Source organism: Hemiscyllium ocellatum, chromosome 21 (assembly GCF_020745735.1).
Source record: "Hemiscyllium ocellatum isolate sHemOce1 chromosome 21, sHemOce1.pat.X.cur, whole genome shotgun sequence".
Classification (NCBI taxonomy): domain Eukaryota; kingdom Metazoa; phylum Chordata; class Chondrichthyes; order Orectolobiformes; family Hemiscylliidae; genus Hemiscyllium; species Hemiscyllium ocellatum.
Window position 1 is genome coordinate 63934068 of NC_083421.1, and position 27173 is coordinate 63961240.

Sequence of the window (27173 nt, forward strand, 5' to 3'; positions counted from 1 at the left end):
CAAGCATCTTATCCTTTTACAGACAGTGTGTTATAACTAAGAGAAAGTGGAAACAGTTGCACATTACAGCTCAGATCAACACTGCTGACTAACACCCAGAACTCTTAAAAATTATTTATTTCTTGTAAAAAAAAAATCAGTGAAATCAAAATAAAAGTGTTCTATATAAAGCACAAATTTATATGTTACAGAAACCCTCTGTGTGGGTCTTCCTGCAAAGGCCCAGGGTGATTTGTAATCAGAGACCTGTATGAAACCTGACCAACCATACACTGAAAACAGCTTCGGAGAGGGGGGTAACTGAGACCCTGTCCCAGCCACAACCTCCGTGACTGGACTGAGCTACTGGACATAGTGTCTGAACATAGCCATCTCCACTCTCCTTTCAGATACCAAATGTAGGCTGGAGCCCACAGACTGGGGAGAATCCTCCATGTTCTTTAGCCACGGTGATGATGGGCCATGTAGGAGCAGCAGAATTGCAACCTTTAATAATAACTCCGTCTGAGAGGATCACCAACCGTGTCCCTGGGCTGTGCCAGGACCCTGCCAAGCCTCTCACTGCCCGATGGTCTCACACATGGCAGAGGTTGATCTCTCCTGTGCCCAGTAGCCAGTGTCTGACAGCAGCAATACCATTTAACAATTCTCCATCCAACTATGAACAATAAAACTGTCTGCAATCCCAGCTGTGCAAGGTCAGTGTACAAGCATGGAGTGACCGTTTCCAGCTGGTTGACAATCACTCAGTTCAAGGCCTCGAAGGAAATGAGAAATAACCATTTCACAAAGTCGATTGTGGGCTAATCTCCAACTGGGGTGAGCAGTATGCTCCACTCACTCTCTCACAGAGCTGGAAGAACCAGTCGATGTTTTGTTAATGCTAACTTGGATATCATGGCTGCAGCAGGGAAGGCTCTATAGCTGCCCGTGGTCTGGTGCCAAGGCGACTGTGTGGGGGTCTGGGCTAAACTGTGACAGTGCCCAGGGTTCAATATTCCAGGGACATTTACTGTCGAGGCTGACATGAAGAATAGATACATTGGACATATCCCACAGTGAGTGTCTGGTTCTTTTGAGGGTTTAAATTGTGATATAAGCTTCTCAACAGAGAGCACATTAAAAAATGAACATTGAAAAATGTCATCTTCAAAATATTGAATTACTACATAATTATGAAACAAAAACAATAATGATGGATTATTATGCACAGTCTTGCTCTTTTATAAGTGCATTACAGGCCACCCTTCCTGACCCACTGTTTTATTTAATGACTGTCTTGGCGTGGTTCCTGTGACAGTACTTTGCTTTGGTGGTCAGTACCCTGGGTGCAGTCTCTGCTTCTGTGCTCACTGCTGCAGGCAGCTCCCTGTTTCTATCCAGTTCCTGTCAGGACACACTGCAGGTGACACTGTTCTTCTGGTTCCAGAATGCACGTCTCTTCTGCTCTCTCACAAACCGTCTTTTTATTCCCTCTTTGTAGATATCTCTGTAAAACTGACCGGCACACAGTGGGATGCTGATGGGGCAAAACAGACAAATTGGACATGAACAACCCAATAGCTCTTATTTAATTCACAATTGTCTGATGTCTAATGAGTTCTCTGAGACCACAGGTTGGATAGCTTCTGATTCACTGACAGGTGCAGGCATGTTAGAACAGCAGGAACACTCTGTGAAGCTGTCCCTTATCCTGGTGCTTGGGTGCACATCACAGAATCCCACAGAAGTGGCAGCACCAGCAAGGCACAGGAAGGGAATAAAAAGCAAACTCACTTATCTCTTCCAGGTCGCAGCCTCACTTGAAAGTAGCCGTAGACAGGCCTGTGATCGGAGGTTTTAATTGAAGTGCAGCTGCCATATTTAACTACGAATATGTCACCTTTCTGCCGGCTCTTGTATATAATGCGGTCCTGCAGAAAAACAGGGTAAGTGGTCTGTGGCTGTGTTACAGGCTTCCCACAGAAACTACACCAAATGGTACAGCCGACAGATCCATGATTAGCACCTCACGGAGCTCGAATCTAGTTCACTCCAGTGACCACATTCCCACAGCAGCAATGCTGAACTATCAAAGGTGAAGGTTTTCAGAAGAGACTTTAACCAACTCAGGAACTCTCCGATTTAAAAGATGTCATGGTGCTCCTCTACTCCAAATCAGTAAAATAGATGACCTGGTCATTAGCATGTTGCTGTGTGAGAAGTGGTTCCTGTTAGTGAGTACTCTTCAGTTGCACTGTCTAATGTTTGGAGGTCATTGATGGTGCAGCAAAGAGTCTGCCCTTTCGTTTGCTTCACTGCCCTACCCTCCCATTCCTTGAGAGATTGATCCAGTTAGTGACACTGAAGGTCTGCTGCTTCCCCACAGTCCAGAAACCTTTCCTCTCAGGCAGTGTGTTCCAGAACAGTACAACTCACTACAGGAATTTTCTCCTCTGGTTCCTCTCCAAAATAGCTTCGATTTTTAGATAGCACCTACGTGTCCCTGGAAACAGTATCTCATCATGTACTTGTACCTTCCCCTCACTTTCTCTGCTGTAAAACCAGTCCCAGTTAATGCAGCCTCTCCATTGCGCAGTCACTCACTGGATAAATGAGGACTGATTAAAAAGGAGGGAGTGGCCAATACTCCAACAGAATTAAACTTTCTGTCACTTCCTTACCGTGTAGGAGGGAGTCCTCTGTTTGGCACTACTGTCATAAACATCACATCCAATGTCAAACTTGTAGGTTGGTAGAAAAGTGATTTCAGCTTCTTTGAACCCTTTAAAAATGGAGCCTGAGGAACAGGAGAAACAGGTGAGCTGTAGAAAGATTTACAAACATTCTCCCTCGCTCTCCAAACACAACACAGAGACAGGTACAAACAACATGGATCTCACCTCACACAGAAAGACAACCAAACTGCAGGTTACCACAGACTCCGTACTCCAATGCATGTGGGAGCTGTTCCTGCAGCTGATCCTCGTCTCCCTCCCCAGTCCCAAGCTGCTGGAAAATACACAGAACCAGTCCTACCCTCCTGTAGCTTTTTGGTGAGCTCATCATAATGCAGAATGGAGCGGAGACTGTCCACGTTCCTGTTCTGGAGGAGCTCATCGATCACTGCTCGCTTCACATCCAGGCGGAAGTTAAAGTCACCAAACCAGAAAACCTGATCAAATCGAGTTGTCACATCATCTGCAGCAAGTACATAGGATTAGCATGTCAGATAAATGGCCATGTCTACCATGCTCTGTGAGGAAGGTGTGTGAAGCTGCTGGAGGGAGAGTCTGATTCGGCTCAGACTCCTGTGTAACACATACAACATTCTCCATTTCTCACTTTCAACTGAGACTTTTCACTTTCCACAGCCTACCTTCAGAGGAAAGCAGGGATGTTCACCCATGTTACAACATTCCTGCAGTAACTAACAGCACTTTTTTTTTAAAGGGGAAAGGAATACGAAGACATGAAATAAAGCACGGTATCAGAGTCAGTGTGTGTGGGACCGTACCCCAGTGAGAGTCAGTGTGTGTGGGACCGTACCCCAATGAGAGTCAGTGTGTGTGGGAGCGTACCCCAGTGAGAGTCAGTGTGTGTGGGAGCTGTACCCCAGTGAGAGTCAGTGTGTGTGGGGACTGTACCCCAGTGAGAGTCAGTGTGTGTGGGAGCCGTTCCCCAGTGAGAGTCAGTGTGTGTGGGAATGTACCCCAGTGAGAGTCAGTGTGTGTGGGAGCTGTACCCCAGTGAGAGTCAGTGTGTGTGGGGACTGTACCCCAGTGAGAGTCAGTGTGTGTGGGAGCTGTACCCCAGTGAGAGTCAGTGTGTGTGGGAGCTGTACCCCAGTGAGGGTGGGAGATTCCCTTCCACACCCTACTCAGACAACAGCTGGACACCAGGCATTTAACGTTAGCTACTCACAGGGGTCAGATTTGTAGACGTTGGTGTCAGGCACAACCCGTGGAAGTGCCAGAGCTTCTATTGTTTTATTGTAGTCCAGCATCCTCTCGTAAACCTTCCCTTGCCCTGCTGCATGAGAGAGATCACAATGAGAGACAGGGAGTGTGCTGTAACCTATCCCCACATTTCTAGCTCACTACCATCATTAGCCTAAATTTCACACAATGTTTGAAAATAATAACGGGTTTTGAACAGATGGACAGAGAACTATGTTTTTCCTTTAAGTGAGTCCTGGCTCATTGCATAGCTGTAAAGTGCTCCAAGACTTTGTGCACTGGTACGGCAGTTAACCCCTTCTCAAAACCTTATTTGAGCACACGATCACTGTGCCAGCTTGTTGTTGTTTTGTTGTGAGGCTGACTGGCAGCCTGAGTGCACAACTGAGAGAACTACATGGGTAAAACTTACAGGTAAAGTGAGAAGTAATGAAGAGGAAGGACGTGCCAAAAAACGTGAATGAGATTGCTATGGCTCCTTTGGTCTTGATCTGGGAGACGATACGAGTTGTCACTGTTGCTTGTTCTACTTCTGTGGAAAGACCCAAAACACATTCAGGAAATCTTCAAACCATCCAGTTTCCATTTATTGCACAGCTAATGGCCTGCAATCCTGCAACATTTACCTGAGCAAAACCAGATGAGATCTCTCCTGATGAAGAGCGAGAGGTGGAGGACTCCGTGCACTGCAGAGTACAGCAGCACAAAGTGAGGCCCCAGGGTCTCCTGCAGACGGATCTCCCACTCTCTCCTGCACAAACATAAAAGCACAAGCCAGGCGTTCACAACACACAGAAGCTCACAAACTGGAAGTGTTGAAAGCTAACCGTGGGTGAGGTAAACAATCAATGCTGAATGGGAACCCTATATAGTCTGAGATTGATCCCAGCCTCAGCAATCTCTGCTGAAGTTGCTAGCTCTGACTGCACTGGCTGAGACGGAGTCACAGGCAGTACTTGGCCCATGTTCAACTGTTCTGGTCAGCAATGGAGGACCAAGCAGAGTGGTCAACCCTATCACATGATAGCTGCTGGAGAGCATGTGAACGATTGTAAAATTGAGAGGGAAACGGAAGAGGAGATAGAGACAGACAGAGAAAAAGAGACTCCGCTGCCCCTCTGAGTAGGTGCCTTTATGTCTACCAATGTGCAGGCAGTATCTCGGTTCAATGTTTTCACGTGTCAGTGTCTCCAACAGTTAGCACTATCTGGTGTCACTGAACATTGGATAGGGAGGGGGTGGGGTGGCGTGAGGAGGTAAAAATGAGAGGCAGCCTGAAATGTGCTCAGGTTCGTTTCTGATGTGGAGGTCCTGTTACCTGTCTGGGATTCCTTCCTGAGTCCCAATGATATACAAGTCCTGGATGTATTGAGAGTCACAGGGCAGGAGAAGGTCATCCAGCTTGTCAGGGAGCTGGAATGGGAGAACAATGGTTACAACAAACTCATTCTTACAAGCAAACCCTGTATCTGGTGATAACATTGAGATCAGCCTGGCAGTGGTTTGGTGGTTATGGACCCCTCGTGGTGAGGGGCTCAGTCACTGACCTCTCAATTCAAGAAACATTTCTAGACCAGCATTTATTGCCATTAACTGGGATCCCAGCGGCCAGTGAAAAGTCAACCACGTTGCTGTGGGTCTGGAGTCACATGGAGACCAGACCAGGTAAGGACAGCAGGTTTCCCTCCCTGATGGGACGTTGGTGAATGGGATGGGTTTTTCCAACAATTGATAATGGATTCATGGTCATCATTGCTTTAAACTAGTTTGTCGGGATGGGAACCAGAGGTATGGATCAGAGGATGGGGGAGCTGGTGAACAGGCAGATACAGCGTGCAGAGGGTCTGTGAGGAAGGATACACAGTTGACAGTCAGTGTGATGGGTTGAAGTGTGACTATTTTAAACGCAAGAAGTGTCAGAAAAAAAGAGTGATGAACTTAAAACATTAAAACATGGGAGAGCATTGGAGCTACGATGATGTGGCCATTACAGAAACTTGGATATCACGGGCAGGAATGGTTGTTGGATGTTCCAGGGTTTGGATGTTCCAAAAGGAATAGGGAGGGTGGTAAAAGAGGTGGGGGGAGTGACTTTACTAATCAGGAATAGTATCACAGCTGCAGAAAGAGAGGTTGTCAAGGAGGGTTTGTCCACAGATTCCTGACTCAATATGTAGATAGGCTGACTAGAAGGGAAGCCATACCAGATTTGGTGCTTGGCAACGAACCAGGTCAGGTGTCCACTCTCTCAGTGGGACAGCATTTCGGCGACAGTGATCACAACTCCGTGACCTTTACAAGGAAATCTGGCTGACTGGATACAGAATTGGCTGGCTCAAAGAAGACAGAGGGTGGCTGTAGATGGAAAGTATTTTGCCTGGAGCTCGGTGACCAGCGGTGTTTCACACAGATCGGTTCGAGGACCTCTGCTCTGTGATATTTATAAAGGACTTGGATGAGGAAGTGGAAGGGTGGGTTAGTAAGTTTGCCGATGACAAGAAGGTTGGTGGTGTGGTGGGTAGTGTAGAGGGCTGTGGTAGGTTGCAACTGGACATTGACAGGATGCAGATCTGGGCTGAGAAGTGGCAGATGGAGTTCAGTCCGGAAAAGAGTCAAGTGATTCATTTTGGAAGGTCAAATTCGAATGCAGAGTACAGAGTTAAAGGCAGGATTCTTGGCAGCGTGGAGGAACAGAGGGATCTTGGGGTCCATGTCCATAGATCCCTCAAAGTCACCACCCAAGGTGATGGAGTTGTTAAGGAGGTGTATGGTGTGTTGGCTTTCCTTAGCAGGGGATTGAGTTTAAGAGCCTCAAGGTTATGCTACAGCTCTCTAGAGCCCTGGTGAGGCCACACATGGAATATTGTGTTCAGTTCTAGTTACCATCACTACAGGATGGATGTGGAAGCTTTAGAGAGGGTGCAGAGGAGATTTACCAGGATGCTGCCTGGACTGAAGGGCATGTCTGACGAAGAAAAGTTGAGAGAGCTAGGGCTTTTCTCATTGGAACGAAGGTGACTTGATAGAGGTGTACAAGATGATGAGAGGCAGAGTGGATAGCCAGAGACTTTTTCCCAGGACAGAAATGGCAATCACGAGGGAACATAATTTTAGGGCAACTGGAGGAAGGTTTAGGGGAGATATCAGAGGTAGGTTCTTTACACAGAGGGTGGAAGGTGCGGGGAATGCACTGCTAGCTGTGGGAGTAGAGTCAGATATATTAGGGACATTTAAGTGACTCTTGCATGATAGTAAAATGAAGGGTTTGATATAAGGCTGCCCCAACATCAAGGGCTGAAGGTCCTGTACTGTTCTAATCTAAAATCTAAATTAGATTCTTAGATTTGAAGCTGGGTACCAGAACATTACACGAGTCTCTGGATTAACAGTCCAGTGATAATACTCTGAGCTGTTGCCTCTCCTTTCATAGTCAATTAAATGCTTTTCAATATATTTTTTCATTCAATCCATGTGTAACTTTCTTGGTCTTTCACCAGATTCGGGGGGGTTGTTGACCGGCTGCATGGGCTGGTTGTTGCTCAATCACCGTTTCAGGGGGCAGTTAAGAATCAGCCACACTGCTGTGGGTCTGGAGTCACAAGTAGGCCAGACCGGGTAAGGAGGGCTGATTTCCTTCCTTAAAGGGACATTAGTGAACCCTGAGATTTGTCACGATGCTACCTCGGAGATGGGCTTTCTGTTCCAGACTATGAGTGGAATTTAAATTCTACTATCTGCATGGTGAACTTTTTCCCCTTGACCCAGTGCCACAGAGAGGGTGGGTTCACTGGACAGCAGACAGCCGCAGCAACATGGGCCGTTTTGCTGTCAAAGATAACATCAGCCCCTGACAAGTTCAACACAGATCACAGCTCGGAGTGGAGTTGACCTGACCCATTTAACTCAGCAGATCAGCTGAGGCACTGGTGTGTTGGGGGACTGAGAGATCATACAATATGACCCACCTACCCTCTACACCTCCATACCCACAGCTCAGTGTGCACGATGACCAAACTTCATGCTGCTCTGTATTTGCAGGGACATATTGGAGTTAAGATCCCTCTTGCTGGAGGGTTTCTCTCTGATCTCTCTCTTCTGATGAATAGAATCATACAGAACAGAAACAGACCTTTCAGTCCAACTTGTCCATGCCAATCAGGCCTCCCATACTGAACTCGTCCCATTTGCCGGTGTTTATCCCATATCCCACTAAACCTTTCCTATTCATGGACCTGACCAAATCTCTTTTAAGTGTTGTAACTACCCTGCACCCACCACTTCATTTGGCAGTTCATTCCACATACAAACTACCCTCTGCGTGGAAAAGGTTGCCCCTCAGATCTCTTTTAAATCTTTCCCCTCTCACCTTAAAAATATGCCCTCTAGTTTTGAACACCCCCATGCCAGGGAAAAGACATTTGCTATTTACCCTGTCATTGCCCCTCATGATTTTACAAACCGCGATAAAGTGATCCCACTGCCATCAGTCTCCTATACTCCACTGAAAACAGTCCCAGCCCATCCAGTCTCTCCTTATAACTGAAACCTTCTCGTCCTGGTAACATCCTTGTCAATCATTTCTGCACTCCCTTCAATTTAATAATATCCTTCCTATAGCAGGGTAACTAGAACTGTAAACAGTACTCCCAAGTGGCCTCACAAACATCCTGTATAACTGTATACGATGTTCCAACTTCGATATTCAGTGCTTTGAGCAATGAATGCAAGTCTGCTGAAAGCCGTCTTCACCACCCTGACAACCTGTGACACAACTTTCAGAGAACTACCTACATGAACCACTATGTCTGTTTGAGAACATTCCCCAGGGCCCGAACATTAACTGTATTAGTTCTGCTGTTATTTGTTTTCTCAAAGTGCAACACCTCACATTTATCCAAATTAAATTCCATCTCCCACTCCTCAGCCCAGTGGCCCAATTGATCGAGATTCTTTTGTAATCTTAGATAACCTCCTTCACTGTCAACTATACCATCAATCTTGGTGTCATCTGCAACCTCACTAACTACGCCTCCTATATTCTCATCTATATTGTTTATAGAAAATGACAGACAGTGGAACCCAGCACCAATCCATGCGGAACACCGCTAGGCACAGGCCTCCGGTCCAAAAACAACCCTCCACCACCTCTGTCTCCGTTAAGCCCATTTTGTATCCAATTGGCAGGCTGGCCCTGAATCCCAGGTGACCTGACTTTACTAACAGTCTGTTATGTAGAACCTTGTTAAAGGCTTTACTAAAGTGCACAAAGACAACATCTATTGCTCCACCCTCATCTATTTCTTGGTCACATCCTAATCAACTGTTTCTGTGACTCACCTGCTGGCCTTGCATGTTCCAGGTGGTGATAAACACTCGGACCTTTCGGTCAGGAAAATAACGATCCAATTCACTGGCTCCCAACAGAGCTCCACTGGCCAGGAGACTGCCCTCCAGATAACTCCTGTAGAGACACAGGAATGTCCCAAAGTCAAAGTACATGGCCATGATTACTCAGCTTCCGTCTGACTGTTACAGCCACGGCTGCTACTCCTTTATGCTTCATGTAAGAACAATCACACTTAGGAGCAAGCGTAAGTTACTACGGGCCTCCAACCTGTACTACCATACAATACCGTCATGGCTGATCTAGTTGTGGCCTTAATTCCACTTGCATAGCTGCCTCCAGTAACTTTTCACTCCCTTATCAATCTAAAGTCTGTCTGACTCAGCCATGAACAAATCTCATTGGTGCAGCTCCCATTGCTCTCTGGGAGAGTGAATTCCAATAGACTCAGAATTCTCTGGGGGGGGGGGGGGGAAAAAGGTTCTCCTCATCTCAGTCTGGTGGCTTCTTACTCTCCAACTCTGTCTCTGAGTTCGACTCTTTCCCAACCAGAAGAGCGATCCTCTAGCTATCTACCCTATCTAGTCCCCTCAATCCTTTACATGTTTTAATCAGATCACCTCTCATTCTTTAATGAAGAAAGGCCAAACCTGGCAGTCTTCATAAACTAACCCCCATGCCTGGAAGAAGTTGAGTGAGCTGTTCCAAATTCAATGAAAGTCTTCTTCAAATAAGGAGATGAAAACGGCCCGCAGTAATCCAGATTCAGTCTCACCAAACCTTCCTTCATTCTCCTCTTACCCTTTGACTACGCTATCCTCTCACAGTGTCTCCCGTTCCAGGAATATCCGGAGCAATCCAGACCCACATCTTCCTATCATTCTGCAAATAGGAGACAAAACAAACTTGACATCTCACACCTGACCTTTAAACTCTGTGCCCTGCAATATGGGAATAGCCCACTTTCTGATCTTAAACATCTCACTCTAGTGGGAATGGGATGGAAGAATAGACAATCACGCAGAGTATGTAGTTTCAGAGAGGGCTAAAACTCTGATAGTGGGTATTCCCTCGTCAACAGGGACAGGGGTAACAGGGCCTCAGGCAGTGCTACATCAGCGTCGGTGTGGAATATGAATCCATACGCTTCTGATTCAAAGGCTAAGGCTGACCCGAGACAACTCACAGCTAAGAGGATTTTAACGTTTTAATTGTCAATCGTTCCCTTACCTTTTCCGAAGATCCTCAGAACGGACAGGAAACAAGATACTACTGGAAGAACTCATGGAGATTGAAGATCGATTATCCTCAGTTCCTTGGGACAGGCTGAGGAGATTGGAGTGCTGGCTTGACACTGTCTGAGTCACACGCATGTAATCCATATAATCCTGGTCGATCCGATTACTGGTCCTTAATACTGGTGAGTCCAGGTTAATGACCATTGGAGGGAGGGGCTTGCTCGGTGCTACAGGAGGCAGCTTCCGATTGGCTGACGACACTGTTTGAATGTCAGGGTGATCAATCCTGGCTTGGGAGTCTGTGTGCACAGGCCCATTATGATACTCTGCTGTACTGCCAGCTGACTCACTAGTGTCGCACTCCTGCAAACTACTGCTACTGCTGCTGCTGGGCAGGGGTGTCTGGGGAGCCACCCCTGACCTGCCCTGGAGACACTGCATGGGGGAGGCTGAGAGGTCAGCACCGTACAGAGACCCACAGGAGGAGTCTGTGTCAACAGGCTCTGAGGAGCTCTCCTCACTGCTCCTGCTCCTCAGTCTGCGGGCGGCAGCTCTCCTTTCCGCCGAGTGCAGGTGCTGCAGCTTATTCTGTTGGCACGGTTTGGGCCTTACGGGAGGTCGTGGCACTAACGGTGTTCTCAACCCTTGGACACCATGGCCCAGTTCCTCAGGGGAGCATTTCCAAGTGTCACTGAGGAAGGGCCTAGACTCCTCCTGGTCTCGCAGTTGGCATTGCTCAGTCTCGAGGCTTTGGGGCTGTCCAGTCCCTGTGCCAGAGGACACATTCCAGGCACCGTGGGCTGCCAGTCTGGTCTGATCACTCATTCTCGACCAACCTCACCTTCGGTGGCAAAAACAGCTGAACAGGAACGGTCTTGAACAACTGTCCTCGGTCACAAAAAAACCATAAACGTGTCCAGTTCCTGTCGCCAGTGACGCACCAAATAGGCAGCCTCATCCTTTCACTTCCACAGGGAAAAGGAGGTGCGATCAGAAGGAGGTGAGATAGTCCCTGACCAATGTGTCAAAACTCCAATGCAGAGGCCACAATCCAGAACCTGCAGCGAAACCACCAACACAGTCAGCAACCAACCAGCAACAAAAATACAATCAATTCAAAAACACAAAGGGGGCAGGAATAGCACTGAGCTTTCTTCATCATCTTAGTAGGTGCTGAGGAGGAAGGGACTCAAAAACATTAACTTTGTTTTTCTCTCCACAGATGCTGCCAGGCCTAGTGAGTTTCTCCAGCAGTTTGTTTTTATTTCCAGCCCCCAGCATCTGTGGTATTTTGCTTTTATCTACATGAGTGAATGGATTGAGTGGTTATGTTACTGGAAGAAAGATCCAGGGATCTAGCCTAGTAATCGAGACAGGAGCTCAAATCCCACAAAGGCACTGAAGCATTTAAATTGTTTTTATTGAGATATAATCTGAAAAAAAAAGCGAATGGTAATAATAGTGACCTACTGGATTGTTGTGAAAACCCATGTGCTTTATTCATGCCACTTAACTAAGGAAAACTGCTGTCCCTTACTCAAACAGGCCTGTGTGTAACTGGAATTTCCCAGCAATATGGTTTAATTTTAACAGTCCCCTAAAATGGCTGAACAACAAGGCAGCAACTCATCACTAATTTGTCAAGGGCAGTTTAGTAATGGGCAATAAATGCTGGCCCAGTCAGTGATACCCACATCCCATAAAGACATTTTACAAACTGAGACCAGGGAGTAACAACACAAACCTGCCCAAGATGGGGAATGCTGCAATACACAGGGTATTGGTGAAAGCACTTCTTAAATACGTCATGTAATTTTAGTTTCCTTATTTAAGGCGGGATAAAAATACGTTGGAGGCTGTTCAGAGAAGGGTTGCCCCGAACAAGTGGGTTTTCCTCGGAGGAAAGGTTGGACAGCCCTGACTTGTTTCCACTGGAGTTTAGAGGAGTGAGAGGTAAATTAATTGAGTTTATAAAATCCTGGAGGTTCTTGACAAGGTGGGCATGGGAAGGATGCTTCCTCTTATGAAAGTCCAGAACTAAGGGACACTGTTTAAAATTAGAAGTCATTCCTTTACAACAGAAAACATTTTCTCTCAGAGGGTTGCGTGACTTTGGAAATCTCTGCCTCAGAAGGCAATGGAGGCGGGTCACTGAATTTCTTTTGAAGATGGAAGAGGTTCACGTTAGGCAGGAGAATCAAGGGTTATCGAGGGGTTAGACAGGAATGGAATTAAAACACACACAAATCTGCCATGATCTTATTAAATGACAGAGGATGCTTGAGGGACAGAATGGGGTAATTTTGCTCCAATTATGAATGTTTGTGTAAATTTATTGTACATGAAAGGGGCTGTACCAGAACAATTATACAAATTTTGTTCAAGGAATTTTAACTTGTTGGAAAAATGATGGTCATCAGAAAGTGAGTGGCCTGTGACAGGCACAAGATCTCAGTGAGAAACATTTTTGTTTGTGGTCTTAAGATTTGCATTTTATCAAGTTGTCCTCTGGGTGTGGTAACTAAAGCTCAGCATCCAGTCACCAGGAGCTAGTGCTCATCATCTGGTGCAATGCTCTGCTCCATTTCTAATGATACTCATCCCAAATTCCCAACAGTCCCCAACCTCCCAATAAACCGTGCATTCCTTGACATGCCACAGCTCCAGTGCTTCATCCTGGCAGATCTGGATAATCTCTAACTCCCAGACACACCTCTAGGCATCCTTGCAGTGTCTCCATAGTGACAGCAGATCCAGCCGAAGAACATCATAGGGAGACATGCGTGCAGACAGCTTCCTACAGCCTACAGTGACAGTGACCATGGGGCTGCATTTCTAGTGACAACTGTTTCAGGATCACAGGAATTCTGTAGAGCAAGTGAGAAAGTTAATCAGCATGCAAAACAGACTGACACAGACAAGATTCAGAGGGGAGATTTTGCCATTCCCAAACTCACAATGGCTCCTTTGACAGCACTTTCTAAATTCACATTTACCACCCAGAAGGCCAAGTGGAGCACCAGCAAGTTCCCATCGAAGCCACACACCATTCTGACTTGGAAATATTACACTGTTTCTAAAGCATTGCTGATGAAATCCTGGTACTCCCTCCCAAAAACCGTTTTTGTAAGGACTGGAGTGGTTCAAGAAGTGACTCACCATCATTTTCTCAATGGGGAATGAACCCTGGCCAAATTGTTTGATGGATCCACATGCTATATTTCTGAGTTCCTTGTATGAGTAAATCCAAATCTCTCTGAACATCAATATTTAAGGAGTGTGAAACTTTTCTAAAAAATATTCTGCTTTTCTGTTCTTAAAACTAATGTCCCCACATTTTACTCTAGCTGTCACCTTGTTGCACATTCACTTAACGTGTCTATAACTTTTTACAGTACAGCCACAGATTACATTTGCAGGAAAAGCGAGGGAGGAATACTGTAGAGGTGTATGGGAAATAAGCAGGAACAGTTCGATTAATCGGACAGCTCTTTCAAAGAGTTCGCACTAGCACCAGGGACCAAAAGCCTTCGAAATCACTTCAAGTTTCAGTTGACAATTGAACACAGAAAAATAAGAATTACTTATTTCTACAATGCCTCTTACCACAGGCTTCCCAATGCAGGAGGCCAAGACTCCAAGTGGGGTCACAAACGGATAGTTGTGGGATCACAAATTCCAAGGCAGCAATGGCTAACCCTTCCCACTGCTCTCTAGGGTCTTCTCCAATATCTCCTCCCACAACACACACACACACACACACACACAATACCCAGTGCTCAGCAACAGATTCACAATTTTGAAGCTTCAAAATGAGGCCTTAGCAGAAAAATGTTCGAGTCATGACTCCTCAGTGTGCTGTACGGTGCAACGGTTTGAGAGTGTGTCTCTCTGTGTCCCTGTGTGTCTGCCTACACACGTGTTTCCAGGTTCAGCTGAGATGCTTGCTGTCTAACATCATGTGTGAAGATGTGTGTGTCATTCACAAAACCGGTCAGCTCATTAAACACAGCAGGGACAGAGAGAACCCGTCAAACACAGAGCACCACTGCACTGACAGTACAAAAAGCTGTTCAGGTCAAGTAGAAGTAAAAGGAATTAATCTTCACTCATTTTATATTTTATGATGCAGCTCCAGTCAGGTTTGTAGTTGCAGCTCATTCCAGTAGATTTACACGGAGTGAGCCTACACCATTGAAACATGATCCCAAGGCGTACGTGGCTCAGTTACTCCCAGACTGCCTCCTCGTCAAACCAACATTATCAACTCAATATGGCAGATCAAAACATCGATTTATTTTGAAATGTGACTGAAGCTGAGTTTAGCTTGAACACATTTACTCACAGCTCAATGTGGACAGTCTTGAGGGAAAAGATTGACAGAGTAAATACAGAGCAATGGTTACCTTCCTGGGCCGGGTGGTGGGATCAATAACAAAGAGGCAGTCTCTTCAAATTAAAGCCAGACCATTGAAGCTGATGTCAGAAAGTAATGGTTCATACAAAAGGGAGTGGAAATTCTGGAGCCCTCTTCTCAAAAAAGCCAGTTGTTGCATGGTAGGTGCAGCTCAGTTTCAGCTCAATGACAATCCCCATGTTGATAACAGGAGTTTCAGCTGTGGAGCTGTCAAGGAACAATCATCAGATCGTTTTCTTGTTGGAGATTGCCCAGAGTGGCACAAATATTGTATACCACATTGGAGCCCGAGCTTGAACACAATCTCCATCGGAGTGCCCTCAACACAGGCTGCTTCAGTACCACATCTTTTTAAAAAGTTTTAAAATTTTGGATTGTGGGCCATAAATGTGAAAAGAATGCTTTATATAGAAGACTCTGGAAGGAGTTGCTCCAACTTTTAAAAACAAGTTACTGGAACTTATTGGGAGTTGTGTTGACATGGTTGTTGGTTCAAGCAGCAGGGGAAGATATCTAAGATACCCCAGCACTGTGGGAGTCTGCAGAGCAAGGCTCACCCAAAGACAAACTGCTAATTGGCTTGTGAAAACAGGACCAACTGGAGAGGGCTCCAGTCATCAGCATGACCACAACTTGGTGATTGCTTTCTGGGCAGGTAGACAGTTTGTATGTGAACAATACATTAGCAAAAGCCTCTAGACTGAAAGATTTGGCATCACTCTCCCTCTAAGATGCGAAGTAACCAAAAACGGAAATATAGCTAATCTCCCCCATCAGTTGCTGTAGACTGTTGCATCTCACCACTGACTGAAAAAACAAAGCACCAACTGCACTGTACTTCAGCAAAGAATTGAAAGGATCTGCAAAGAAGAAGAATGGAGGTCAGCTGGACTTGGGAAGAAGCAAAGAAACATCTCACTACTCCTTAGTGGATTGGTGCTGTGATTGTATTTCCCTAGTATCTTTTCCTCCATCCTGTAACATCCATGTTTAATTGTTTGCAAAGGTCTGCATGGGTGTGCAGGAGTTTAGGAAGGGGTCAGAGTTTAATCTAGTAGAGATATCGATGATAATTCACATTCATTTCCCTGTGGCTAGCATTATTTATTGGTGATAAACAGTAGTTCATGTTAAATACAAAACCTTGGTTAGTGTTTTCTGTTAACCTAAAGGCCATCAGACAGGTAACTTAGGAACTTCAAATAGTTTGATTCAACCTTTAACGCCTGTGATAATCCCAGGAATAGCAGTTCTTCAGGATCCATGCACTTTCCCAAGTGAGATTTCCAATAGACACCATCATTTCCTTTGTACCAGGTATGACTCCAACCAGTGGGAAGAATTCCCCCCGACTCGCACTGACAATAGTTCTGCTTGGGCTCCTTGATGCCACATTTGATAAGATGCTCCTTATGGAATAATTCCTATCACTATTCTGTTGGTCAGCACATTGCTTCAATCACCTGTCCCTGGATACTTCCTTTAGTTGCTAAGAGCATGAGGTGGTTTGGTTCAATCATAAATTGTCTCTGACTTATCAGTGAAAGTCACAGTTTGCAACAGCTGTGAAGCAATGATTTACAGCAAGTTTTGACGACAGAGAATAGAGAGACTGCTTCTGGGGATGAAGAAGAACTAAACACTTCTCTCACTCTAACTTGTCCCCAGCTCCAAGCTGCTGTCAGCAGAGAACCAATTGTTAACAGGCATTGCTAACTGGTCGTTAGTCCACAGAACAATCAACTTCCTGCTGCCAGAGCATGCCTTTGTTTCCAAATCATGTACAACTTTAATGTCAACTACTCGTTCCAACAGTTATTTCCACGATGCCTGCACTGGGAGGCAGGCTACTTGCTTTCAAAACATACAGCCATTCTCTGAAGCACTGGCTTCAATACATCAGACGGGTGACCGTAAAATGGTTCATAACATCACGAGGGGCACTGATAGGATGAATAGCCATAGTCTTTTTCTTAGGGTGAGGCATGTCCAAACCAAAGGGCATAAGTTTAAGGTGAAAGGGGAAAGATTTAAAAAAGACCTGAGGGATAACTTTTTCACACAGAGGGTGGTGCATGTAATGAACAAGCTGCCAGAGGAAGTGGTGAAGTCTGGTACAACTACAACATTAAAAAGCATCTGTCTGGGTAAATGAATAGTAAGGGTTTAGAGAGATATGGGCGAAATGCTGCCAAATGGGACTAGGTCAGATTGGGATATCTGGTCAGCACAGATGAGTTGGACCAAAGTTTCTATTTCTGTGCTCAATGACTCTATAATATAGCTCTTTCTCATGTCAGCCCCCAGTTTTTAAAAGCACAAAATAAAAAGGTACTGTCCTTATAGCTAGTAGTTATTTGTCATTGGACCATTATGGTTTAACTGTAGCTAGAATCGATTGATTTGTAGTAAATGGTATTTTCTGTTCAGCACAGAAACCCAGTCCATGCTTTGTCAATCTGCATATAAAAGGCAAGGATGTTGGGGCAACTTTGCATACTTCTATAAAATCTTTCACTTTTGCAATGATTGGATGAATATTGGAGCTTTCTTTCCAGCGCATTCCCCCAGTCAGGTGTAACACAGGGCATGAGGATAGCTCCCATCCTCCTTGAGATAGAGGACAGGAGCTCTTTTCCTCCCACCTGAAAGGGCAGAGGAGTCCTTATCATCCAAAAGACAGCCCCAACTTAAACACAAGCTGCTGGCTACTCTCCTGAACTGGTGATTTCCAGTTTCAAAGGTCCTGTACTTCATTAGCAAGTGACTCTGAATTTGACAGGCTGGATACAAAGACTGATTGGCTGTAGGGACATCACAGCTGATGTGGAGCCTTCCCCAACCTCCCTCTTTCTCCAGCAGGAATTCCTGGATAATGGTCCACAGCAAGATGGAGCTGGCTGATGATGGACTGGACCCCAAAGCCCCTTGCTGTTTCCAGTTAGTAATCCCATCCCATCTCATACATACTATGGCTTGGAGAGGAGATTTCTACTCCCACACTGAGCACTGTCCTGACCCAGTGAATGGCTGTGTTTTTCAAGCAACACAGCACACTTCCCACCTCAGCTCTCAGAGAATCGAGTGCAGGTCATGTCTGCTCCTTTGGAGGTTCACAGCAATACATTTAGGATCCTGCCTTTTGACAGTGAGTGGGGTCACTGCTCAATGTGGACAGTCTTGAGGGAAAAGATTGACAGAGTAAATACAGAGCAATGGTTACCTTCCTGGGCCGGGTGGTGGGATCAATGACAAAGATGAAAATGTGTTGCTGGTTAAAGCACAGCAGGTCAGGCAGCATCCAAGGAATAGGGAATTCGACGTTTCAGGCATAAGCCCTTAATCAGGAATGAGGAGAGTGTGCCAGGCAGGCTAAGATAAAAGATAGGGAGGAGGGACTTGGGGGAGGGCGCGATGGAGATGTGATAGGTGGAAGGAGGTCAAGGTGAGGGTGATAGGCCGGAGTGGGGTGGGGGCGGAGAGGTCAGGAGGGCGGTGCTGAGTTGAGGGAACCGACTGAGACAAGGTGGGGGGAGGGGAAATGAGGAAACTGGAGAAATCTGAGTTCATCCCTTGTGGTTGGAGGGTTCCCAGGCGGAAGATGAGGCGTTCTTCCTCCAACCGTCGTGTTGTTATGTTTTGCCAGTGGAGGAGTCCAAGGACCTGCATGTCCTCGGTGGAGTGGGAGGGAGAGTTAAAGTGTTGAGCACGGTGTGGTTGCGTTGGTTGGTCCGGGCGTCCCAAAGGTGTTCTCTGAAGCGTTCCGCAAGTAGGCGGCCTGTCTCCCCAATATAGAGGAGGCCACATCGGGTGCAGTAGATGATGTGTGTGGAGGTACAGGTGAATTTGTGGCGGATATGGAATGATCCCTTGGGGCCTTGGAGAGAAGTAAGGGAGGAGGTGTGGGCGCAAGTTTTACATTTCCTGCGGTTGCAGGGGAAGGTGCCGGGGGTGGAGGTTGGGTTGGTGGGGGGTGTGGACCTGACGAGGGAGTCACGAAGGGAGTGGTCTTTGCGGAACGCTGATAGGGGAGGGGAGGGAAATATATCCCTGGTGGTGGGGTCCGTTTGGAGGTGGCGGAAATGACGGCGGATGATACGCTGTATACGGAGGTTGGTGGGTGGTAGGTGAGAACCAGTGGGGTTCTGTCTTGGTGGCGGTTGGAGGAGCGGGGCTCAAGGGCGGAGGAGCGGGAAGTGGAGGAGATGCGGTGGAGGGCATCGTCGATCACGTCTGGGGGGAATCTGCGGTCCTTGAAGAAGGAGGCCATCTGGGCTGTGCGGTGTTGGAACTGGTCCTCCTGGGAGCAGATGCGGTGGAGATGAAGGAATTGGGAATATGGGATGGAGTTTTTACAGGGGGTAGGGTGGGAGGAGGTGTGGGAGTCTCCACTGAGGACATGCAGGTCCTTGGACTCCTCCACCGGCAGAACATAACAACACGACGGCTGGAGGAGGAGCGCCTCATCTTCCGCCTGGGAACCCTCCAACCACAAGGAATAAACTCAGATTTCTCCAGTTTCCTCATTTCCCCTCCCCCCACCTTCTCTCAGTCGGTTCCCTCAACTCAGCTCCGCCCTCCTAACCTGCAATCTTCTTCATGCCCTCTCCGCCCCCACCCCCCTCCGGCCTTTCACCCTCACCTTGACCTCCTTCCACCTATCACATCTCCATTGCCGCCGCCGCCCCCCCCCCCCCACCTCCACCAAGTCCCTCCTCCCTACCTTTTATCTTAGCCTGCTTGGCACACTCTCCTCATTCCTGATAAAGGGTTTATGCCCGAAACGTCGATTCTCCTGTTCCTTGGATGCTGCCTAACCTGCTGTGCTTTAACCAGCAACACATTTTCAGCTGTGATCTCCAGCATCTGCAGACCTCACTTTTTAATCAATGACAAAGAGGCAGTCTCTTCAAATTAAAGCCAGACCATTGAAGCTGATGTCAGAAAGTAATGGTTCACACAAAAGGGAGTATGAAATTCTGGAGCCCTCTTCCCAAAAAAGCCAGTTGCTACATGGTAGGTGCAGCTCAGTTTCTGCTCAATGACAATCCCCATGTTGATAACGGAATAAACTTGATGAATACACAGCATGCTGAAGGAGAGGCTTTCAGACTCACTATATCTGAAGCTCCCAAACAAGGTGATGAAAGCCTTGCCCCATCAAACACTTCCAGGGCTAACAGGCAGCTTTGATAGCTGACATCAAAGGAAGATGTAACTCAAATCCCTGAGTGTATCTAGTTTAGCGCTGTTTGAAAACAGTTCCGTGTGAAACAAGCTTAACTCAAAGGTATTTTCTTTAAACAAAATGTTGTGAATTACCTATTCCCTGAATAATAATCTTATTCATAACTCATAGCCCCAACCAAAAGTTAGTTAGATTAGATTAGACTTACAGTGTGGAAACAGGCCCTTCGGCCCAACAAGTCCACACCGACCCGCCGAAGCGCAACCCACCCATACCCCTACATTTACCCCTTACCTAACACTACAGGCAATTTAGCTTGACCAATTCACCTGACCCGCACATCTTTGGACTGTGGGAGGAAACCGGAGCACCCGGAGGAAACCCACGCAGACACGGGGAGAACGTGCAAACTCCAACACAGTCAGTCGCCTGAGTCGGGAATTGAACCCGGGTCTGCAGGCGCTGTGAGGCAGCAGTGCTAACCACCGTGCCGCCCACAAAGTTATTGTTTCCCAACACTTGGATATAGTACCCAACAGTGTTGTACTTTGATCATTCATGGACAAGATCAGCTGTCACTTATTTCCTTGCAGATACGTTCTGATGTGTTCCTGCTCATCTGAGCAGGTTTTTGTTCTAGGATTATTTAACTGACACAGTTAATAACCCAAAAGTCTCCAATATGTCCAACACACAATTAAGCTCCTTCTAAAAACACTACCATCTCAGTGACACTACTGCGTTAGATACAGAGTAAAGCTCCCTTTACACCATCCTAATCAAACACTCCATGTCAGGACAACACAAGGTTAGATACCATTGTAAAGCTTCTTCTACACTGTCCCTGTCAAACATTCTCAGGGTAGGTATAGCATGTAGTTAAATACAGAGTAAAGCTTCATCTAGATTGTCACCATCAACCAGCTCCAAGGACAGTACAGCACCGGGTTAGGGACAGAGTAGCGCTTCTTCCAAGTTTTTAAATCAAAAGTAATGCTCCACCTACACTGTGCCCATCAAACACCCCCCAGTGAAGGGAAAAGCAAGGGATTAGTTACAGGGTAGAGCACCCTCCACAAACAGTTCTCAAGCATGGGCCTCAGAAATAGACACTAAATGCTGACCTGAAACTGTACAATCAGACAAGATTGACTCATGACCACCTAGTGAAGGAGCTCCTTGGTTACAGTGATCATGATTAAGTGACATTCAGTCTCAGGGACAAGAGTAGGAACACGCTGCTTGAGAGGGTGGTGGAGGCAGGTACTCTCACAGCATTTAAGCAGTATCTGGTTGAGCAAATGGCCTAATTCTGCTTCTGTATGTTAGGGCCTCTAATCTTAAGGACCAACCCTGGCTAACTAATGGCACTAACGATAGGATAGAAAATTGAAAGAAAGGCTGAGCAATTCTGAAAAGGTGAATTGCAGGTTAGAAGGCTAGACAAAAGATAAAGAACAATAAAGAATAAATAACAGGTCAATGAGCAGGGTGTAATGAGGAGAACACAACAGATACCCAGAGTTTCTCGAGGTATTTAAAACTAAAAGAATCTAAAAAAGTGAGTTTGAGCCCTTGAAAGAGGGGGTCTCGGGAATTGATCCTGGAAAATAAGGGAATATTGGCTGAGTTGAGATGTTTTACAGCTGTCTGCACTGAACATGATACACACAACATCCCAGAAACAACTGTGAATCAGGTGAAAGGGAGGAACTTAAACCATTCTATTCACCGGGCAAAGGGAACAGCAAAACTTCTTCTTGAGTTAAAATCTGACAAGGAGCAGCTGCTGAAATGGGAGAGATGTGGCTTTTTATTTTCCAAAATTATCTGCAGTCTGGAAAAGTCCCAGAGATTGGAAGCTAGTAACTCCTCTATTCAAGAAAGGCAGGTGACAGAAAGCAGGAAACTACAGGCCAGTTAACCTATCATTGGTTATTGGGAAAATGCTGGAATCTTTTATTCAGGAGGATATAACCGAGCATTTGATATATCCAAATGCAATCAGGGAGAGTCAACGTAGTTTTGAGAAAGGAAAATTGTCTTTTCCTAATTTATTGAGTTTTTTTTCAGGAAGCAACAAGCAGTTTGGATAACGGGGAACCTCTGGAATGTGGTGTGTTTAGACTTTCAGTCGGCAGCGGACAAGGGGCCACTTCAGAGGACACCATGAAAATAAGAGCTCGTGGGATAGGGGATGGTATATTATCGTGGAACAGAATTAAACATCTGTTCAATTCAGCTGTTATTCCCTTATTTTCCAGGATCAATTCCTGAGACCCTCTCTTTAGAGGATCCAAACTCCCTTTTTCAAATCCTTTTAGTTTTTAAATACCTCGTGTAACTCTGGATATCTGTTGTGTCTCTTATTCTCTTCATTCACTAACAGGAGATTGAAGAAGTAGAAATGGATCATTTTTAGGTTAGTAAAAAGATACTGGTGGATTGACTCAGGAATCGGTGCTTGGATCTCAACTCTTTACAATCTTGATCAATAACTTAGAAGTGGGAATGAAACACACAGTTGCTAAATTTGCTGATGATACAAAGACAGGTAGGATAATAAGTTGTGAAGAGGACAGAAGGGGTCAGCAAAAGGATGGAGATTGACTAAGTGAGTGGATGACATTTGGCAGATTGACTGTAGTATAGCAAAGTGAGTTTATCCACTATGACAGGAAGAACAGAGGAGTATCTTTTTAAAATGAGGAGAGATTGCAAAACTTGGATGCACGGAGGGATCGGAGGGTTCTTGTCCGTGTATCACAAAGAATTATCATACAAGTGACTCAAAAAGCAAACAGAATGCTGACCTTTACTGCAAGGAGATAGAATCTAGAAGTATGGATCTGCTACAGTTGTACAGAGCTTTGGCGAAGCTAGATCTAGAGTACTATCTGCAGTTTTGGTTTGGTTTTTTGAAGAAATGATGCAAATGCATTAGAAGCAGGGCAGCGAAGGTGGAGTGGGAGGTGGGGTTATCCACAATGAAAGGACAAGCTGTGCCTGAGTTTAGAAGAATGAGAGGTGATCTTACTGAAACACATGATTCTGACAGGACGATGAGGGGCGGGGGTAGATGCTGAAAGGATGTTTCTCCTTATGGGAGAGATTAGAACCAGGGGGCAGAATTTCAAAATAAGAGGTCTCCCACGTCAGATGGAGATTAGAATTTTGTTTACTCTCAGGTCTTCGAGCCATCTACCCCAGATGCAAGGGAACTGAACTTTTCTTAAAGATAGAGATGGATCATCTTTACCAGCAAGGGAGTTAAAGGCTATCAGGGGTAGGCAGGATGTGGAGTTGAGGCTGGAATCAAGTCAGTCGTGAGCTTTTAAACTGGCGGAGCTGATTGAAGGGCCAAAGGATCTCATCCTGCTCCAAATTTGTCTGTATGCATCTTTTGTGAAATACTTACAGACTCTGAATAATGATATTAACTTGATGCAAAATGTAAGCAGTATTGGTGCCTGACATTCCTGCCACCAGGGGATGAATGAAGGCAATCTCAAAGAACACTTTGAGCTAGTGTGCTTCCAATTAAACCTGTTGGACTATAACCTGGTGTTGTGTGATTTTTAACTCAAAGAACACTAGGAGACTCTCACTGTTTTTCGAAGGCAGCGCTGAAATGATCAGGAATGGCAGCCTAGTTTATAATGGAACTGGCAGAGCTTCTCGTGGGACAGTGATAGTGACCCTAGCTCTAACCTAGAAGACCCAGGTTCAAGTCCAATTTGCCCCAGGGGCACATAACACATCCGACTAAGTTGGTTAAATATAATTTATATGGAATCAATTGGGCCAAGGATCCTTGAACCGTTACAGCCTGGAGGAGGCTAGTCGATCCAACAATGTACTATTTACCAATTACTGTACCATAAAACATTCAAAACCATAACACAAAACCACAAAGAGTTAGCCGGCCAAACAAAAAATCTCATATTTCATCAAACAGGCAGGTTTTAAGAAGTATCTTAAAGATTCAAAGAGGGAGAGGGTATGGAGAGGAAATCCGAGAGTTCGGGATCCTGGCAGCTGAAGGCATAGTGCTAATAGTTGAATCATTATAATCAGAGGAATCTGGAACTCTTGAATTGGATGAAGCTCAAAAATGAGTGTTGTAGAGACAGGAGGGGTTAGAGATAGGAAGGGTTGCAGGAATTGGAGGAGGTAACAGAGGTAGGGAGGGGTAGGGGCCAGACATTACAGAAATAAGGAGGGAAGTAGGGGCTGAAGGAGGTGACAGAGATAGGGAGGGGTGAGGTGATTATTATTTTTGTAAAAATGTGGAGTTTTTATTGGATAAAGATGGAGCTGAAGCTGGCAGGTAGTATTTGAGCTGGAAAAGATCCAGTCAAATCAGAAAACAGCAAGTCGGGAGCAGGGGATTGGAGTGCTGGGGGAGAAAGAATGTTGGTAGTTCAGATTAAGTGACCGGAATGTGAGAATGGCAGAAAAATAATGTACTGAAAACAACAAATGCTGGAGATCACAGCGGGTCAGACAGCATCCATGGAGAGAGAGCAAGCTAATGTTTTGAGTCTAGTTGATTCTTCATCAGAGCGAAGTACAGTGTGGAGGGGACAGCATTTATGCTATAGTTGGGGCAGGGGCAGTAGTGGGTGTAGGGCGCTGAGGAGAAAAGATGTTGACAGTTTATTTTAAGTGATCAGAATGTGAGAATGGCAGAACAATCATGTGACTCCTAACAGACTTGAAAGGATAGACACTGTGATGGAGGGAGGGAAGAGAGGACATGATAACAAGCTAAAAGAAAGGGAAGAAAATAGGTGCATGAGTCAGGGGTAAATGTAGAGTAATAGGATAGGGGAATGCCTCTGGGAGTGTTACTCTTTAGAGGGTCAGTGTGGACTAGTTGGGCCAAATGGCCTGTTTCCACACAGTGGGGATTTTATGAAATGGGAATGATTCACTGTTTAAAGGTATTGAACTTAATATTAAGTCTAGAATGCTGTAAAGTGCCTTGTCTGAAGATGAGATGTTATTCTGCCAGTTTGCGCTGTTATTCACTGGAACACTTCAACATGCCGAGGACAGACGTGTGTTAAAACGACAGGAAGGTCAGGGTCCTGCTGGCGTACAGACTGGAGATGTTTTGCAAAGCAGTCATCCAGTCTGCATTTGGTTTCTCCAATGTAGAGTCAGCCACATTGGGTGCAGCAAAGACAATACACAAGGTTGGAGGAGGGACAGGTGAAAGGCTGCTTCACCTGGAAAGGCTGTTTTGGGCCCTTAGATAGGGAGCAGGGAGGAGGGGAGCGGGCAGAGGTTGCACCTTCTGCAGTTATATGGAAAGGTGCCGTCAGGGGGTGATTTTTTTTTAGATTAGATTAGACTTACAGTGTGGAAACAGGCCCTTTGGCCCAACAAGTCCACACCGACCCGCCGAAGCGCAACCCACCCATACCCCTACATTTACCCCTTACCTAACACTATGGGCAATTTAGCATGGCCAATTCACCTGACCCGCACATCTTTGGACTGTGGGAGGAAACCCACGCAGACACGGGGAGAATGTGCAAACTCCACACAGTCAGTCACCTGAGTCTGGAACTGACTGCCATTCAGTTCTGCCAGTCCATTCTCACATTCTGATTACTTAACTTGAAATATCAACATCCTTTCACCCACTGTGGGTGAAAGGATGTTGATATTTCAAGTCAAGCACCTCCCACCCCCACTATTGCTTCAATGCACCCTCCACATTTCTCTTGAGCTCTGATGAAGAGTCATCTAGATTTGAAATGTTAGCTTACTCTCTCTCCATGGATGCTGTCTGACCCACTGTCCAGCATTTTGTTGTCTTCAGTACAGTTACCAGCATCTGCAGCAGATTGTTCAGAGAAGAACCCAGCCCCAGGGAGCTGCGGCTTATGACGCTGAGACCAATTACAGTCATAGAGATGTACAGCACGCAAGCAGACCCTTCGGTCCAATTCATCCATGACAAACTGTCTCTAATGACAGCAACCAGCCCATATCCCTCTAACCCATCCAGATACCTGTTAAATGTCTATACTGTAGGGAATCCAATCTAATGTAAAAACTGTTGTAATTGTACCAGCCTCCACCACATCCTCTGGCAGCTCATTCCACACAAACACCACCCTCTGTGTGAAACAGTTGCCCCTTAGGTCTCTTTTATATCGTTCCCCTCTCACCCTAAACCTGTCCCCTCTAGATCAGGACTCCCCCACCCCCAGGGAAAATACTTTGCCTATCACCCTGTCCATGTCCCTCATGATGTTATAATCCTCTATAAGGTCACCCCTCAGCCTCTGCTCCGGGAGAACAGCCCCGGCCTGTGCAGCCTCTCCCTCTCAGACAGACCCAGATACCCCGCTCTCTCTCATCAGCCCACAGCACCACGTCCCTCCACCCCCGGACCCTCAGACACTGACAACACCCCGGCCCCCGGGCCGCACCGAGCCCCCCGGCCCCCGGGCCGCACCGAGCCCCCCGGCCCCCGGGCCGCACCGAGCCCCCCGGCCCCCGGGCCGCACCGAGCCCCCCGGCCCCCGGGCCGCACCGAGCCCCCCGGCCCCCGGGCCGCACCGAGCCCCCCGGCCCCCGGGCCGCACCGAGCCCCCCGGCCCCCGGGCCGCACCGAGCCCCCGGGCCGCACCGAGCCCCCGGCCGCACCGAGCCCCCCGGCCCCGGGCCGCACCGGGCCCCCGGGCCGCACCGAGCCCCCGGCCGCACCGAGCCCCCGGCCGCACCGAGCCCCCGGCCGCACCGAGCCCCCGGCCGCACCGAGCCCCCCGGCCCCCGGCCGCACCGAGCCCCCCGGCCCCCGGCCCCGGGGTTAGCCTGCCTCTCCCAGGGAATGCCCCACACGGTAGAATGCACCAGCCGGAGGATGTCGGAGCCCGCTCCTCCAGGCCCAGGCGCTATCCCACACATGCACCGCAGGGAAAACAGGACGCTCCATTTACCTCACGGGAACCCCCCGCCAGCTCCTGACGCTGGGCCCATAGAAAAGCCTGCGGCCCTTAGCAACTGGATCAAAGCTCGTTGCCAACGC

At 46.9% G+C, this 27173-nt stretch overlaps 1 protein-coding gene across 2 annotated transcripts; it reads right to left on the reverse strand.

Annotated features, from left to right (window-relative positions):
- Nucleotides 1-99: 99 nt before the first annotated feature.
- inpp5e (inositol polyphosphate-5-phosphatase E) lies at nt 100-27173 on the reverse strand. 2 transcript variants are annotated; one of them, XM_060841632.1, is made up of 12 exons: nt 27085-27173; nt 13234-13387; nt 10513-11578; nt 9276-9399; nt 5257-5351; nt 4565-4689; nt 4351-4470; nt 3904-4011; nt 3019-3180; nt 2664-2779; nt 1777-1913; nt 100-1519 (listed from the first exon to the last, which is right to left on the reverse strand). In XM_060841632.1, the coding sequence occupies exons 3-12, from the start codon at nt 11343-11345 to the stop codon at nt 1390-1392; spliced, it is 1950 nt and encodes a 649-aa protein (XP_060697615.1). In that variant the 5' UTR covers nt 11346-11578; nt 13234-13387; nt 27085-27173; the 3' UTR covers nt 100-1389. The 2 variants fall into 2 exon arrangements, with proteins under 2 accessions (XP_060697615.1, XP_060697616.1); XM_060841633.1 differs by lacking the exon at nt 1777-1913.